The sequence below is a fragment of the Nerophis ophidion genome, linkage group LG13 (assembly GCF_033978795.1).
Source record: "Nerophis ophidion isolate RoL-2023_Sa linkage group LG13, RoL_Noph_v1.0, whole genome shotgun sequence".
NCBI classification, from domain to species: domain Eukaryota; kingdom Metazoa; phylum Chordata; class Actinopteri; order Syngnathiformes; family Syngnathidae; genus Nerophis; species Nerophis ophidion.
Window position 1 is genome coordinate 61,306,002 of NC_084623.1, and position 17,281 is coordinate 61,323,282.

At 42.8% G+C, this 17,281-nt stretch overlaps 1 protein-coding gene and 1 pseudogene across 5 annotated transcripts in view; one reads left to right on the top strand and one right to left on the bottom strand.

Annotated features, from left to right (window-relative positions):
- LOC133564833 (pleckstrin homology-like domain family B member 1) overlaps nucleotides 1–17,281 on the top strand; it is a 689,899-nt pseudogene that overhangs the window by 577,452 nt on the left and 95,166 nt on the right.
- The window catches only part of LOC133564831 (ubiquitin carboxyl-terminal hydrolase 32-like), an 87,943-nt gene that overhangs the window by 6,761 nt on the left and 63,901 nt on the right, over nucleotides 1–17,281 (bottom strand). For 4 of the 5 annotated variants that reach the window (XM_061919341.1, XM_061919338.1, XM_061919339.1 and 1 more), the window contains 5 exons: nucleotides 15,330–15,450; nucleotides 10,630–10,821; nucleotides 3,785–3,926; nucleotides 2,522–3,480; nucleotides 355–447 (listed from right to left, as the gene is read on the bottom strand). In XM_061919341.1, the coding sequence (XP_061775325.1) occupies nucleotides 355–447; nucleotides 2,522–3,480; nucleotides 3,785–3,926; nucleotides 10,630–10,821; nucleotides 15,330–15,450 (1,507 nt within the window). The remainder of the gene's footprint in view (nucleotides 1–354; nucleotides 448–2,521; nucleotides 3,481–3,784; nucleotides 3,927–10,629; nucleotides 10,822–15,329; nucleotides 15,451–17,281) is intronic. The other variant, XM_061919340.1, reaches the window with a different exon arrangement.

Consider the following 17,281-nt stretch of genomic DNA (forward strand, 5'->3'; position numbering starts at 1 on the left):
GTGACACTTACCTTACAACTGCTGTCATTGTAACAGTACCACTTGGTGTGTGACACTTACCTTACAACTGCTGTCACTGTAACAGTACCACTTGGTGTGTGACACTTACCTTACAACTGCTGTCACTGTAACAGTACCACTTGGTGTGTGACACTTACCTTACAACTGCTGTCACTGTAACAGTACCACTTGGTGTGTGACACTTACCTTACAACTGCTGTCATTGTAACAGTACCACTTGGTGTGTGACACTTACCTTACAACTGCTGTCATTGTAACAGTACCACTTGGTGTGTGACACTTACCTTACAACTGCTGTCATTGTAACAGTACCACTTGGTGTGTGACACTTACCTTACAACTGCTGTCATTGTAACAGTACCACTTGCCATTGGGGTTTTTGGCGTAAGTGACATAGTGGCCCCCGCCCATGATTCCTGAGTGGCACTGTGGAGGCACACACACACACACACACACACACACACACACACACACACACACACACACACACACACACACACACACACACACACACATGTCACACAACTCAACACAAGTCCCAGAAACACAAACAAACCTTTAGGACACATAAAGAACACAATGAGGCGTGTGCCAATGATTGTTGTTGTGCTGGCAGAGGTTGTTGGTTTCTGCACCACGACAAAGCCAAAGCACTACTGTCAAGGCTGTGGAGGACCAAGACTTTGGATCCTGCACCGTCCTCTCAGACTAAGGTGAGGAGCAAGACTTTGGATCCTGCACCGTCCTCTTAGACTAAGGTGAGGAGCAAGACTTTGGATCCTGCGCCGTCCTCTCAGACTAAGGTGAGGAGCAAGACTTTGGATCCTGCACCGTCCTCTCAGACTAAGGTGAGGAGCAAGACTTTGGATCCTGCACCGTCCTCTCAGACTAAGGTGAGGAGCAAGACTTTGGATCCTGCACCGTCCTCTCAGACTAAGGTGAGGAGCAAGACTTTGGATCCTGCACCGTCCTCTTAGACTAAGGTGAGGAGCAAGACTTTGGATCCTGCGCCGTCCTCTCAGACTAAGGTGAGGAGCAAGACTTTGGATCCTGCACCGTCCTCTCAGACTAAGGTGAGGAGCAAGACTTTGGATCCTGCACCGTCCTCTCAGACTAAGGTGAGGAGCAAGACTTTGGATCCTGCACCGTCCTCTCAGACTAAGGTGAGGAGCAAGACTTTGGATCCTGCACCGTCCTCTCAGACTAAGGTGAGGAGCAAGACTTTGGATCCTGCACCGTCCTCTCAGACTAAGGTGAGGAGCAAGACTTTGGATCCTGCACCGTCCTCTCAGACTAAGGTGAGGAGCAAGACTTTGGATCCTCCACCGTCCTCTCAGACTAAGGTGAGGAGCAAGACTTTGGATCCTGCACCGTCCTCTCAGACTAAGGTGAGGAGCAAGACTTTGGATCCTGCACCGTCCTCTCAGACTAAGGTGAGGAGCCTGAATGACCTTCATGAACCTTCCAAGACCAGCTGGACGGTCCAGATCCATTCTGTGCCCTCATTTGTTGGAAGACATTGTCAATTGTAGACAAGGTGGCCTTTTTTGGAATGTGTCAAAATGAACTCCACACACACACGTGATTAATCAAGACCGATGATGTGCAACAGCCCTCTTCTTCAAGGTCAGACAGATGTGGCCCCGCATGATCCAACCACAGGCGCTGCTGACTTAACTTAGGGGCCGTCACGCTAGTTTTATTGGCGTATGGTGCCGTCCGCCCAAAACAACAAAGCCTTAAGCGAGCCAGCAGCACCACCTGTGGAGGTAGAGCGCCACCTAGTGGACACTTGAAGTGTCTCTGCGTGCAAGGTGGCTAATAAATGGAAAAATATTTCTTTCTGGGGCGGTGTGGCTTGATTGGTAGAGCGGCCATGCCAGCAACTTAAGGAACCCAGTTTCAATTCCCACATCCGCCATCCGAGTCACTGCTGCTGTGTTCTTGGCCACCTGCTCCCGGTGCCACCCTCTTGGCCACCTGCTCCCGGTGCCACCCTCTTGGCCACCTGCTCCCGGTGCCACCCTCTTGGCCACCTGCTCCCGGTGCCACCCTCACTGCCCTTCATGGGACTTAGGTCATGGCTCTCTTCAGTGTCCAGACAAAAGGGAATATAATTCACCTCAAGTTTCTTCTCAAATTTGCTGGGTGCGCTCTACAGCCCGTGTAGTACAGTACAATAGTAGATCAGCGCTCTACAGCCCGTGTAGTACAGTACAATAGTAGATCAGCGCCCTACAGCCCGTGTAGTACAGTACAATAGTAGATCAGCGCTCTACAGCCCGTGTAGTACAGTACAATAGTAGATCAGCGCTCTACAGCCCGTGTAGTACAGTACAATAGTAGATCAGCGCTCTACAGCCCGTGTAGTACAGTACAATAGTAGATCAGCGCTCTACAGCCCGTGTAGTACAGTACAATAGTAGATCAGCGCTCTACAGCCCGTGTAGTACAGTACAATAGTAGATCAGTGAGGAGTGAATATATGATCAGTACTTACTGATATTGCATAGAGCTTGTAGATGGACTCCAAACACTTCTTTTCTTGGCACGAGAGCCCAGTGTTGCAGTCAGAGTTCACGCCGTTTACCATGACGTCATCAGTGTGGGGGGCCATGATGTCATTAGTGTGGGGGGCCATGATGTCATCAGTGTGGGGGGCCATGATGTCGTCAGTGTGGGGGGCCATGATGTCATCAGTGTGGGGGACCATGATGTCATCAGTGTGGGGGGCCATGATGTCGTCAGTGTGGGGGGCCATGACGTCATCAGTCTGGGGGGCCATGACGTCGTCAGTGTGGGGGGCCATGATGTCATTAGTGTGGGGGGCCATGATGTCATCAGTGTGGGGGGCCATGACGCCATCAGTGTGGGGGGCCATGATGTCATCCGTGTGGGGGACCATGATGTCATCAGTGTGGGGGGCCATGACGTCATCAGTGTGGGGGACCATGACGTCATCGGTGTGGGCGACCATGACGTCATCAGTGTGGGGGGCCATGACGTCATCAGTCTGGGGGGCCATGACGTCGTCAGTGTGGGCGACCATGACGCCATCCGTGTGGGGGACCATGATGTCATCAGTGTGGGGGGCCATGACGTCATCAGTGTGGGAGACCATGATGTCATCCGTGTGGGGGGCCATGACGTCATCAGTGTGGGGGACCATGACGTCATCAGTGTGCCTTGCGGGCACCATAGAATACGCTACCACTGACTCAGCTGGCTGTTCCAAGTGCTCCTCCCCTCCAAGTGGAGCCCTGCAGGTGTCCCCCTGCATCCTGTGTCCCTGTGGCTGAGCCTCAGCACATTCCTGCTGGTACTCCGTGCTCTTGGGGGGGCCAGGTGTGCTACTCAGGTGGGACGCATGTGGACATAGCTTGATGTCTCCAGCGCTCGCCTTGGGGCTACTGCTCCCACTCAGGGAAGATGGGAACTTTTTGCTGGAGGTAGAAGAAGCTGTTGGGAAAGCAGAAGAAAAAAGGTTGAAACTCTCTAAATGTTGAGGGTTGCAGGTCGGAGGGGGGCTGAAAGGTTCATGAGAAGGACTCGTGCCACATCAACGAGTGTTAAATGTAACATTTAGTGTGCGATGTCCTTCCTGATAAACCACACGGGATACAGAAGTGAGGCCCCAGAAAAGAAGCACAAGAAGCATGCTGGGAACAAGGAGGCACAAACCATGTTTGCTACTTTAGGGGGTGTGCAAGAGTGAGAAACTAGGGTTAGGTTAGGTAGAGGGAGATGTTCTGCATATACCCACAGTGGGAATGAAGCAAGCGCTGGTCAAGGTCTTTAGGAACCAAGAAGGTGCTGGGGTCAAAGTCCTCCATCGGGAACTTGACGATCTTTTGGGATTTGATCCAACGACCATTGACAAAGTGGAAGCGCTTCAGGTGGACGATCTGAAAAGGAAGCAAGCAGTCAGGTTGAGTACAACAACAATTTGCCTGCAAAGAAGCATTCATATGACCTTGTTGAGAAACATTTCTTCTCACAGTAGTTGAGAACTACTCAACTGGCGGCCCGGGGGCTGAAACACCACAGCGGTCACCTAACTTCAGCTCAAAACTTGCGAGACCAACATTTTTCAAGCTAATTACTTGATGAATATTATTGTTTGGCATTCTTCTGTCTTGGCAGACAATGGAGTTTGTCAATCAAGTGGTGGAGAGACAGGTCCTGTTCCATGTGAAGACTCATCATCTGGACTATTGGCCGTCTTGCATCTCCTTTCCTCCCACTGCCTGTCTCCTCTGCTCTGACGTCTGCATGGCTGATCGAGTGGCAAGTTGTCGGCCTCTGCAGTCTCCTGCCTGCCACTCTTTCAAAGCCTGTTGGCATCACATCGTCCTCCTTCAGCTGTCTTCGGGGATTCTGCCATCTTGCATGCGGGTGGCATGGCCAAGCAGCACAGACATCTCTTGGTGAGCAGGATGAACATGCTAATAGTTCCCAGCCGGGCTCGGACCTCTTGGTTTGAAATGTGGTCTTGCCATGAAATGCTGAGATGGAGGGTGTTGAGCCTGCGTTCCTGTCGGGAGAAAAGGGTCCAGCTCTCACTACCGTACAGCAGGCTTGATAAACTGGGATCTTTGTGTTGGTCTTGTCCCACACCCTTTGCCATGTGGGCCATCTTTGTTGCGGCTATACTAATTCTGGTGGTCAGCTCAGTGTCCAGGTTGAGGCTTCTGGAGACGGTAGACCCAGGGCAGGTGAATCCCTGCACCACATCCAGTGTGTTGTCACCAAAAGGAGACATAAGGAGTGTGGCTGGCATCTTAGCAGAGGACATTGGTCTCCTTTCTGCTGATGTGAGACCAACCTCTTTGCAGTGGTCAGCAAAACAGCTTTTAAGTTCCTGTAGGCCAGCAGTTTGTGTTGTCGGGGCGTCAGCAAACAGCATCTGACCAATGAGCACATTTCTCACTTTTGTCTGAGTGGAGGTGTGCATGTTTAAACACCCGGGGTGTGAATGCACACGGCTTCTTCAGATAGTCTGAAGGCACATTGCAGCAGCAGAGAGAACAGGATGGCCAAGAGTGTCGGCACAAGGACGCAGACCTGCTTGACTCCGCTCTTGATCCAGAAAGGGTCTAAGGGAAAAAAACCATGGCATTGGACAGTGCCCTGCATGTCCCTGTGGAACGGTTTTATGATCCCCAAGATCTTGGGGGGACATCCAATTCTTGTGAACAGACCTGGCCTGCTGACCTGATGGAACGCCTTTGGTGAGGTCTAAAAAGACAATGCACGGGCGAGTCTCTGCTCACCACCCTTCTCTTGCAGGGAACAAATCGTGTTGATTGTGGATCTCTCTGCTCTGAGCCCACACTGCGCTCAGCGAGATGCTGGAGTCTCTTCAATGCAACGCGGGCCAACACAGCTGAGGAGGCTTAGACCGCCATAATTGTTGCAATGTCTGCGTTCACCTTGGTTCTGGTAGAGCGTGATGATATTGGTTGGAATCTTGCCTGTCTCCAGAAACCGCTCCTTCCTCCCGGCACTGCAGCAAGAGTTCCAGGAGGGCTGACTGATGACTTTGGGAGAGATGCCACGGTTTCCAGGCCTTTTTGCCACTGGCTGGAGAGTCAAGGGCTTTGCTGGGATCCTCAGGTCCAGCTCAGCCATGACGGGCAGGGAGCGCTGCTCTCCGTGGCCAAAGTAGTCTCCCCAGAGTACAGTTCTTGCTAGTGTTGGGCCCATCTCTCCCTCTGACTTGATATGTGATGCCTTCCATGGTGACGCCATCTTCCAAATCAAGTCAACTCAAAGCACTTCACGCACTCGTGTGGCCGCAGGACTCACATTTTGGCAGGGTAGCAGTTTTTGGCGCAACAAATAGTAGATTTGACTTCCATTTGCAAGGATGTGACTGGCCTGCTGATAGTAATAACACAGCAATAACATTGAAAGTCTTCTCTTCACTTTCATCCTTGGACCAGGGTAAAGCCTCACCTCCTGGTTTTGGCGGGGACTTCCTGACCTCGCAAGTGAAAGCATCTGATTGGCTCACATTCTTAAGTAAGCCCCACCCCTCTTTCATTGAAGAGCTGTGATTGGATATATTCTGAACTTGTCCCACCCTTTGACAAGACACAAGTACATTGGATTGGATTTAGTTTCTGACAACATGTTCATCAACATGTCAGTTAATTGTTCTTTTGTTTCGATGACTCTTTTCTTGACCTGCTACCATGTAGAAAACAACAACAAACTAAGAAACAGCTTCCAGCCCAGGGCTTCTACAATATGAAGTACACAAGATAAAACATTGAATATTAAGGCTATGTGATCCACTCCTTGACCTCCTCAAAGTTTTGTACTCAATATTTCATACTTTGGACACACTAATAGTCCACACTCTTTTATACTTTGTACACACTAATAGTACGACACTATTTCATACTTTGTACACACTAATAGTACCACACTATTTCATACTTTGGACACACTAATAGTACACACTGTTTCATACTTTGTACACTTTAATAGTACCAGAACATTTCATACTTTGGACACACTAATAGTACACACTCTTTTATACTTTGTACACACTAATAGTACGACACTATTTCATACTTTGTACACACTAATAGGTCCACACTATTTCATACTTTGTACACAATAATAGTACCACACTATTTCATACTTTGGACACACTAATAGTACACACTATTTCATACTTTGTACACATTAATAGTACCACACTATTTCATACTTTGGACACACTAATAGTACACATTATTTTATACTTTGTACACACTAATAGTACCACACTATTTCATACTTTGGACACACTAATAGTACACACTATTTCATACATTGTACACACTAATAGTACCACACTATTTCATATGTTGGACACACTAATAGTACACACTATTTCATACTTTGTACACATTAATAGTACCACACTATTTCATACTTTGGACACACTAATAGTACACACTATTTCATACATTGTACACACTAATAGTACCACACTATTTCATATGTTGGACACACTAATAGTACACACTATTTCATACATTGTACACACTAATAGTACCACACTATTTCATACTTTGGACACACTAATAGTACACACTATTTCATACTTTGTACACATTAATAGTACCACACTATTTTATACTTTGTACACACTAATAGTACACACTATTTCATACATTGTACACACTAATAGTACCACACTATTTCATACTTTGGACAAACTAATAGTACACACTATTTCATACTTTGTACACATTAATAGTACCACACTATTTCATACTTTGTACACACTAATAGTACCACACTATTTCATACTTTGGACACACTAATAGTACACACTGTTTCATACTTTGTACACTTTAATAGTACCAGAACATTTCATACTTTGGACACACTAATAGTACACACTCTTTTATACTTTGTACACACTAATAGTACGACACTATTTCATACTTTGTACACACTAATAGGTCCACACTATTTCATACTTTGTACACAATAATAGTACCACACTATTTCATACTTTGGACACACTAATAGTACACACTATTTCATACTTTGTACACATTAATAGTACCACACTATTTCATACTTTGGACACACTAATAGTACACATTATTTTATACTTTGTACACACTAATAGTACCACACTATTTCATACTTTGGACACACTAATAGTACACACTATTTCATACATTGTACACACTAATAGTACCACACTATTTCATATGTTGGACACACTAATAGTACACACTATTTCATACTTTGTACACATTAATAGTACCACACTATTTCATACTTTGGACACACTAATAGTACACACTATTTCATACATTGTACAAACTAATAGTACCACACTATTTCATATGTTGGACACACTAATAGTACACACTATTTCATACATTGTACACACTAATAGTACCACACTATTTCATACTTTGGACACACTAATAGTACACACTATTTCATACTTTGTACACATTAATAGTACCACACTATTTTATACTTTGTACACACTAATAGTACACACTATTTCATACATTGTACACACTAATAGTACCACACTATTTCATACTTTGGACAAACTAATAGTACACACTATTTCATACTTTGTACACATTAATAGTACCACACTATTTCATACTTTGTACACACTAATAGTACCACACTATTTTATTCTTTGTACACACTAATAGTACCACACTATTTTATACTTTGTACACACTAATAGTACACACTATTTTATACTTTGTACACACCTTGTGGTTAGAGTGTCTGCCCTGAGATGGGTAGGTTGTGAGTTCAAACCCCGGCCGAGTGATACCAAAGACTATAAAAAACAGGAGCCATTACCTCCCTGCTTGGCACTCAGCATCAAGGCTTGGAATTGGGGGTTAAATCACCAAAATGATTCCCGGGCGCAGCCACCACTGCTGCTCTCTGCTCCCCTCACCTCCCAGGGGGTGATCAAAGGGATGGGTCAAATGCAGAGGACACATTTCACCACACCTAGTGTGTGTGTGACTATCATTGCTACTTTAACTTAACAAGTAGTACACATTATTTTATACTTCGTAGACACTAATAGTACCACACTATTTCATACTTTGGACACACTAATAGTACACACTATTTCATACATTGTACACACTAATAGTACCACACTATTTCATATGTTGGACACACTAATAGTACACACTATTTCATACTTTGTACACATTAATAGTACCACACTATTTCATACTTTGGACACACTAATAGTACACACTATTTCATACATTGTACAAACTAATAGTACCACACTATTTCATATGTTGGACACACTAATAGTACACACTATTTCATACATTGTACACACTAATAGTACCACACTATTTCATACTTTGGACACACTAATAGTACACACTATTTCATACTTTGTACACATTAATAGTACCACACTATTTTATACTTTGTACACACTAATAGTACACACTATTTCATACATTGTACACACTAATAGTACCACACTATTTCATACTTTGGACAAACTAATAGTACACACTATTTCATACTTTGTACACATTAATAGTACCACACTATTTCATACTTTGTACACACTAATAGTACCACACTATTTTATTCTTTGTACACACTAATAGTACCACACTATTTTATACTTTGTACACACTAATAGTACACACTATTTTATACTTTGTACACACCTTGTGGTTAGAGTGTCTGCCCTGAGATGGGTAGGTTGTGAGTTCAAACCCCGGCCGAGTGATACCAAAGACTATAAAAAACAGGAGCCATTACCTCCCTGCTTGGCACTCAGCATCAAGGCTTGGAATTGGGGGTTAAATCACCAAAATGATTCCCGGGCGCAGCCACCACTGCTGCTCTCTGCTCCCCTCACCTCCCAGGGGGTGATCAAAGGGATGGGTCAAATGCAGAGGACACATTTCACCACACCTAGTGTGTGTGTGACTATCATTGCTACTTTAACTTAACAAGTAGTACACATTATTTTATACTTCGTAGACACTAATAGTACCACACTATTTCATACTTTGGACACACTAATAGTACACACTATTTCATACATTGTACACACTAATAGTACCACACTATTTCATATGTTGGACACACTAATAGTACACACTATTTCATACTTTGTACACATTAATAGTACCACACTATTTCATACTTTGGACACACTAATAGTACACACTATTTCATACATTGTACAAACTAATAGTACCACACTATTTCATATGTTGGACACACTAATAGTACACACTATTTCATACATTGTACACACTAATAGTACCACACTATTTCATACTTTGGACACACTAATAGTACACACTATTTCATACTTTGTACACATTAATAGTACCACACTATTTTATACTTTGTACACACTAATAGTACACACTATTTCATACATTGTACACACTAATAGTACCACACTATTTCATACTTTGGACAAACTAATAGTACACACTATTTCATACTTTGTACACATTAATAGTACCACACTATTTCATACTTTGTACACACTAATAGTACCACACTATTTTATTCTTTGTACACACTAATAGTACCACACTATTTTATACTTTGTACACACTAATAGTACACACTATTTTATACTTTGTACACACCTTGTGGTTAGAGTGTCTGCCCTGAGATGGGTAGGTTGTGAGTTCAAACCCCGGCCGAGTGATACCAAAGACTATAAAAAACAGGAGCCATTACCTCCCTGCTTGGCACTCAGCATCAAGGCTTGGAATTGGGGGTTAAATCACCAAAATGATTCCCGGGCGCAGCCACCACTGCTGCTCTCTGCTCCCCTCACCTCCCAGGGGGTGATCAAAGGGATGGGTCAAATGCAGAGGACACATTTCACCACACCTAGTGTGTGTGTGACTATCATTGCTACTTTAACTTAACAAGTAGTACACATTATTTTATACTTCGTAGACACTAATAGTACCACACTATTTCATACTTTGTACACACCAATAGTAGACACTATTTCATACTTTGTACACACCAATAGTACTTCCAATACTACTTCTAATGACTTGTAGAAATATATTTTGCAGTATTTGAAGTAGTAGTACTCACCAGAATAGGCGGAAGCCTCCAGAGGTCCAACTTCTTGGTGGCCAGTCGATGGTTCTTGCACTTGGAACAGAAGTAGAGCTCGTCTTCTCCCAGCTCCTCCTCGCTGGTGAACGCCTTCAAACAACTTTGTAGACTGATGGGTTCTGCCTGGCAGCGACGTGACAAATCTACACTGCAGTGCTCCTCCACCACCTAGTACATAGTACATCGACATAGTCACACACCAGCGACATAGTCACACACCATGTACATAGTCACACACCATGTACATAGTCACACACCATGTACATAGTCACACACCATCTACATAGTCACACACCATCTACATAGTCACACACCATGTACATAGTCACACACCATGTACATAGTCACACACCAGCGACATAGTCACACACCGTGTACATAGTCACACACCATGTACATAGTCACACACCATCTACATAGTCACACACCATGTACATAGTCACACACCATCTACATAGTCACACACCATCTACATAGTCACACACCATGTACATAGTCACACACCATCTACATAGTCACACACCATGTACATAGTCACACACCATCTACATAGTCACACACCATGTACATAGTCACACACCATGTACATAGTCACACACCATCTACATAGTCACACACCATGTACATAGTCACACACCATCTACATAGTCACACACCATCTACATAGTCACACACCATCTACATAGTCACACACCATCTACATAGTCACACACCATGTACATAGTCACACACCATCTACATAGTCACACACCATGTACATAGTCACACACCATGTACATAGTCACACACCATGTACATAGTCACACACCATGTACATAGTCACACACCATCTACATAGTCACACACCAGGTACATAGTCACACACCATGTACATAGTCACACACCATGTACATAGTCACACACCATCTACATAGTCACACACCATCTACATAGTCACACACCATCTACATAGTCACATACCATGTACATAGTCACACACCATGTACATAGTCACACACCATGTACATAGTCACACACCATCTACATAGTCACACACCATCGACATATAGTACATAGTCACACACCATCTACATAGTCACACACCATGTACATAGTCACACACCATCTACATAGTCACACACCATCTACATATAGTACATAGTCACACACCATCTACATAGTCACACACCATGTACATAGTCACACACCATCTACATAGTCACACACCATCTACATAGTCACACACCATCTACATAGTCACACACCATGTACATAGTCACACACCATGTACATAGTCACACACCATGTACATAGTCACACACCATGTACATAGTCACACACCATCTACATAGTCACACACCATGTACATAGTCACACACCATGTACATAGTCACACACCATGTACATAGTCACACACCATGTACATAGTCACACACCATCTACATAGTCACACACCATGTACATAGTCACACACCATCTACATAGTCACACACCATGTACATAGTCACACACCATGTACATAGTCACACACCATCTACATAGTCACACACCATCTACATAGTCACACACCATGTACATAGTCACACACCATGTACATAGTCACACACCATGTACATAGTCACACACCATGTACATAGTCACACACCATGTACATAGTCACACACCATGTACATAGTCACACACCATCTACATAGTCACACACCATGTACATAGTCACACACCATCTACATAGTCACACACCATGTACATAGTCACACACCATGTACATAGTCACACACCATGTACATAGTCACACACCATCTACATAGTCACACACCATGTACATAGTCACACACCATGTACATAGTCACACACCATGTACATAGTCACACACCATGTACATAGTCACACACCATCTACATAGTCACACACCATCTACATAGTCACACACCATGTACATAGTCACACACCATGTACATAGTCACACACCATGTACATAGTCACACACCATCTACATAGTCACACACCATGTACATAGTCACACACCATGTACATAGTCACACACCATGTACATAGTCACACACCATCTACATAGTCACACACCATCTACATAGTCACACACCATGTACATAGTAATATGTCATGATAGTAGTACTACCAGAGAATATGATGCTTTCAATAGTAGTAGTACTACTAGAAAATATGATACTTCCTGTGGTAGTAGTACTACTAGAGAGTATGATACTTCCTGTGGTAGTAGTACTACTAGAAAGTATGATACTTCCTGTGGTAGTAGTACTACTAGAGAGTATAATACTTCCTGTGGTAGTAGTATTACTAGAAAGTATGATACTTCCTGCGGTAGTAGTACTACTAGAAAGTATGCTACTTCCTGTGGTAGTAGTACTACAAGAAAGTATGATACTTCCTGTGGTAGTAGTACTACTAGAGAGTATGATACTTCCTGTGGTGGTAATACTACTGGAGAGTATGATACTTCCTGTGGTAGTAGTACTACTAGAGAGTATGATACTTCCTGTGGTAGTAGTACTACTAGAGAGTATGATACTTTCTGTGGTAGTAGTACTACTAGAAAGTATGATACTTCCTGTGGTGGTAGTACTACTGGAGAGTATGATACTTCCTGTGGTGGTAGTACTACTAGAGAGTATGATACTTCCTGTGGTAGTAGTACTACTAGAGAGTATGATACTTCCTGTGGTAGTAGTACTACTAGAGAGTATGATACTTCCTGTGGTAGTAGTACTACTAGAGAGTATGATACTTCCTGTGGTAGTAGTACTACTAGAGAGTATGATACTTCCTGTGGTAGTAGTACTACTAGAGAGTATGATACTTCCTGTGGTAGTAGTACTATTAGAAAGCATGATACTTCCTATGGTAGCAGTACTACTAGAGAGTATGATACTTCCTGTGGTAGTAGTACTACTAGAGAGTATGATACTTCCTGTGGTAGTAGTACTACTAGAGAGTATGATACTTCCTGTGGTAGTAGTACTACTAGAGAGTATGATACTTCCTGTGGTAGTAGTACTACTAGAAAGTATGATACTTCCTGTGGTAGTAGTACTACTAGAAAGTATGATACTTCCTGTGGTAGTAGTACTACTAGAAAGTATGATACTTCCTGTGGTAGTAGTACTACTAGAGAGTATGATACTTCCTGTTGTAGTAGTATTACTAGAGAGTATGATACTTCCTGTGGTAGTAGTACTACTAGAGAGTATGATACTTCCTGTGGTAGTAGTACTACTAGAAAGTATGATACTTCCTGTGGTAGTAGTATTACTAGAGAGTATGATACTTCCTGTGGTAGTAGTACTACTAGAAAGTATGCTACTTCCTGTGGTAGTAGTACTACTAGAGAGTATGATACTTCCTGTGGTAGTAGTACTACTAGAAAGTATGCTACTTCCTGTGGTAGTAGTACTACTAGAGAGTATGATACTTCCTGTGGTAGTAGTACTATTAGAGAGTATGATACTTTCTGTGGTAGTAGTACTACTAGAAAGTATGATACTTCCTGTGGTAGTAGTACTATTAGAAAGCATGATACTTCCTATGGTAGCAGTACTACTAGAGAGTATGATACTTCCTGTGGTAGTAGTACTACTAGAGAGTATGATACTTCCTGTGGTAGTAGTACTACTAGAGAGTATGATACTTCCTGTGGTAGTAGTACTACTAGAGAGTATGATACTTCCTGTGGTAGTAGTACTACTAGAGAGTATGATACTTCCTGTGGTAGTAGTACTACTAGAAAGTATGATACTTCCTGTGGTAGTAGTACTACTAGAAAGTATGATACTTCCTGTGGTAGTAGTACTACTAGAGAGTATGATACTTCCTGTTGTAGTAGTACTACTAGAGAGTATGATACTTCCTGTGGTAGTAGTACTACTAGATAGTGATGTCCAATTAAGGCTTTTTTGGCCTTTCCGATATTCCGATATTGTCCAAGTCTTAATGACCGATACCGATATCAAGCGATACGGATACATGCAGTGGTGGAATGAACACATGATTCTTCTGCCTGATGTTGTTGTGATGCCCTGATGGATGCATGAAACAATGTAACAAAGTTTTCCAAAATAAATCAACTGAAGTTATGGAAAAAAAATAACTGGCATATTTATTATTGAAGTGACAAAGTGCATTCTTTTGTTGAACATGCCTCAAAACAGCAGCTTGGCATTTGGGACATGCTCTCCCTGAGAAAGCATGAGGAGGTTGAGGGGGTAGAGAGTAGCAGGGGGTGTATATTGTAGCGTCCCAGAAGAGTTAGTGCTGCAAGGGTTTCTGGGTATTTGTTATGTTGTGTAATGGTGCGGATGTTCTCCCGAAATGTGTTTGTCATTCTTGTTTGGTGTGGGCACATATTTGTAACAGTGTTAAACTTGTTTATACACCCACCCTCAGTGTGACCCGTATGGCTGTTGACCAAGTATGTCTTGCATTCACTTGTGTGTGTGAAAAGCCGGCACACAAAGGCAGTGCCTTTAAGGTTGATTGGCGCTCTGCACTTCTCCCTACGGCCGTGTACACAGCAGCGTTTTAAAAAGTCATACATTCGACTTTTACAAACCGATACGGATCATTTTGAAACAGATACCGATAACATCCGATATTACATTTTAAAGCATTTATCGGCATTCCGATATTATGGGACATCTCCACTACTAGAGAGTACAACTCACCCTCTCCTGTGAAGTCTGGTATCTGAGGTGCAGAGCAGTTGGGTCCCAGTCCACAGAAATGTAGGAAGTACCCAGAGAAACTTCTTCTTCACTACAGGCGATCATGCAGCCTCGGCAGAACCTGAACACACACAAAGTACTATCACCTACTACTTCAACTACAGAACCTGAACACACACAAAGTACTATCACCTACTACTTCAACTACAGAACCTGAACACACACAAAGTACTATCACCTACTACTTCAACTACAGAACCTGAACACACACAAAGTACTATCACGTACTACTTCAACTACAGAACCTGAACACACACAAAGTACTATCACCTACTACTTCAACTACAGAACCTGAACACACACAAAGTACTATCACATACTACTTCAACTACAGAACCTGAACACACACAAAGTACTATCACCTACTACTTCAACTACAGAACCTGAACACACACAAAGTACTATCACGTACTACTTCAACTACAGAACTTGAACACACACAAAGTACTATCACGTACTACTTCAACTACAGAACTTGAACACACACAAAGTACTATCACCTACTACTTCAACTACAGAACCTGAACACACACAAAGTACTATCACGTACTACTTCAACTACAGAACTTGAACACACACAAAGTACTATCACGTACTACTTCAACTACAGAACTTGAACACACACAAAGTACTATCACCTACTACTTCAACTACAGAACTTGAACACACACAAAGTACTATCACATACTACTTCAACTACAGAACCTGAACACACACAAAGTACTATCACATACTACTTCAACTACAGAACCTGAACACACACAAAGTACTATCACGTACTACTTCAACTACAGAACCTGAACACACACAAAGTACTATCACATACTACTTCAACTACAGAACTTGAACACACACAAAGTACTATCACATACTACTTCAACTACAGAACCTGAACACACACAAAGTACTATCACATACTACTTCAACTACAGAACCTGAACACACACAAAGTACTATCACGTACTACTTCAACTACAGAACCTGAACACACACAAAGTACTATCACCTACTACTTCAACTACAGAACTTGAACACACACAAAGTACTATCACGTACTACTTCAACTACAGAACCTGAACACACACAAAGTACTATCACCTACTACTTCAACTACAGAACTTGAACACACACAAAGTACTATCACGTACTACTTCAACTACAGAACCTGAACACACACAAAGTACTATCACATACTACTTCAACTACAGAACCTGAACACACACAAAGTACTATCACGTACTACTTCAACTACAGAACCTGAACACACACAAAGTACTATCACGTACTACTTCAACTACAGAACCTGACACACACAAAGTACTATCACCTACTACTTCAACTACAGAACCTGAACACACACAAAGTACTATCACATACTACTTCAACTACAGAACCTGAACACACACAAAGTACTATCACCTACTACTTCAACTACAGAACCTGAACACACACAAAGTACTATCACCTACTACTTCAACTACAGAACTTGAACACACACAAAGTACTATCACCTACTACTTCAACTACAGAACCTGAACACACACAAAGTACTATCACATACTACTTCAACTACAGAACCTGAACACACACAAAGTACTATCACCTACTACTTCAACTACAGAACCTGAACACACACAAAGTACTATCACGTACTACTTCAACTACAGAACTTGAACACACACAAAGTACTATCACGTACTACTTCAACTACAGAACCTGAACACACACAAAGTACTATCACCTACTACTTCAACTACAGAACCTGAACACACACAAAGTACTATCACCTACTACTTCAACTACAGAACCTGAACACACACAAAGTACTATCACCTACTACTTCAACTACAGAACCTGAACACACACAAAGTACTATCACCTACTACTTCAAC